The sequence below is a fragment of the Alexandromys fortis genome, unplaced genomic scaffold (genome assembly GCF_014885135.2).
Source record: "Alexandromys fortis isolate MF-2015 unplaced genomic scaffold, M_Fortis_MF-2015_v1.1 scaffold_73, whole genome shotgun sequence".
NCBI lineage: Eukaryota > Metazoa > Chordata > Mammalia > Rodentia > Cricetidae > Alexandromys > Alexandromys fortis.
Genome location: NW_026067959.1, coordinates 1722710 through 1724481, shown reverse-complemented (window position 1 = coordinate 1724481; position 1772 = coordinate 1722710). Strand labels below are relative to the sequence as shown.

Below are 1772 nucleotides of genomic sequence, written 5' to 3'. Positions count from 1 at the left end.
ATAAGGCAATTAATTGAAATAAAGAGCCACTAAAATGGTGACTGTTGGCAAGTAAAGAAATTCACGTAAGTTGTTCAGTCAGCCAAAGGCGTGATTAGTTTTAAGATGTAATATTTTACTCCTCTGATGCATATGTGGACATAGAGAATGACTGACCTATAAAATTCATTATATCTGTAGAAAGAGGTAAACAAATAAAAAGATTTAATAAAAGACCTGGTTGCTAAACTTTTATGTTGTAGCTTTGCATAGAATGCCGTTGAGTATTTTAGCAAGAACTAGATTTAAAGCCTGGAAATTGTAGTAATTCACTCTGAAATTATATTCCTCATGATTTTCCTCCTTGTCACATATTTTCATGTAAGCAAGTCTGTATTTCTTGGAGCCCTACAGGGATAGAAAAGAGAATGTGATATCAGAATTCTCTCAGCTGATAGAAACCACAGTGTGCTTAGCTGTGTCATATCTCAGGATACCTGGGTGGAGACATGAATGTGCTGACTTGTACACTCAAGAGGACATGAGCTATTTACCTTCACTTTACTGGGTGTGATGGGTACCATCATCGTGACCTAGGAAAAGGGACAGGGAAGCCCATTCAGAAGCATTTCCTATGAACAATAGGGGGACCAGCTTCATCATATTCCAGCTTACTGATCCACATCTGCTGGAACGTGGATAGACTGGCCAGGATGGAGCCCCCAATCCAAACAGAATACTTGCGTTCTGGGGGAGCTATGATCTTGATTTTCATGGTGCTTGGTGCCAAGGTTACAATTTCCTTCTGCATCCGGTCGGCAATGCCTGGGTACATGGTGCTGCCTCCAGACAGTACCGTGTTGGCATATAAATCCTTGCGGATGTCCACATCACACTTCATGATGGAGTTGAAGGTTGTCTCATGGATCCCACTGGATTCAATGCCTAGAAAGGAAGGCTGGAAAATGGCTTCTGGGCACCGGAAACGTTCATTCCCAATGGTGATGACCTGCCCATCAGGAAGCTCATAGCTTCTTTCAAGCGAGGAGGAAGCAGCTGCAGAGATCATCTCCTGCTCAAAGTCCAGGGCTACGTAGCACAGCTTCTCTTTGACGTCCCGCACAATCTCCCGTTCGGCTGTGGTGGTGAAATTATAGCCTCGCTCGGTCAGGATCTTCATGAGATAGTCAGTCAGATCTCTGCCTGCCAGATCCAGTCTTAGGATGGCGTGGGGAAGAGCATAACCTTCGTAGATGGGTACAGTGTGCGTGACTCCATCCCCAGAATCCATCACGATACCTGTAGTCCTTCCGGAGGCATAGAGGGACAGCACCGCTTGGATAGCTACATACATGGCGGGTGTGTTGAAAGCCTCGAACATGATCTGAGTCATCTTTTCCCGGTTGATCTTGGGATTGAGCGGTGCCTCTGTGAGAAGAACAGGATGCTCGTCTGGCGCCACACGCAGCTCGTTGTAGAAAGTGTGGTACCAGATCTTCTCCATATCGTCCCAGTTGGTGACAACTCCATGTTCAATGGGATACTTCAGGGTCAAGATGCCTCTCTTGCTCTGGGCCTCGTCTCCCACGTAACAGTCCTTCTGGCCCATACCAACCATGACCCCCTGGTGCCGGGGACGCCCCACCATAGAGGGGAACACAGCCCGGGGGGCATCGTCACCCCCAAAACCCGCCTTGCACATCCCTGACCCATTATCTACTACCAAGGCAGATAGCTCGTCATCAACCATGGTTGCTGGCTAGGATCTTCCAGATGGGCAAACAGAGGTTGAA

General features: G+C 47.2%; 1 protein-coding gene across 4 annotated transcripts; it reads right to left on the bottom strand.

Annotated features, from left to right (window-relative positions):
* Nucleotides 1-598: 598 nt before the first annotated feature.
* Nucleotides 599-1772, bottom strand: Actbl2 (actin beta like 2). 4 transcript variants are annotated; one of them, XM_050152775.1, is made up of 2 exons: nucleotides 1103-1772; nucleotides 599-937 (listed from the first exon to the last, which is right to left on the bottom strand). In XM_050152775.1, the coding sequence occupies exons 1-2, from the start codon at nucleotides 1727-1729 to the stop codon at nucleotides 599-601; spliced, it is 966 nt and encodes a 321-aa protein (XP_050008732.1). In that variant the 5' UTR covers nucleotides 1730-1772. The 4 variants fall into 4 exon arrangements, with proteins under 4 accessions (XP_050008732.1, XP_050008730.1, XP_050008731.1 ...); XM_050152773.1 differs by having other exon boundaries at nucleotides 599-1365; nucleotides 1477-1772; XM_050152774.1 differs by having other exon boundaries at nucleotides 599-1474; nucleotides 1601-1772.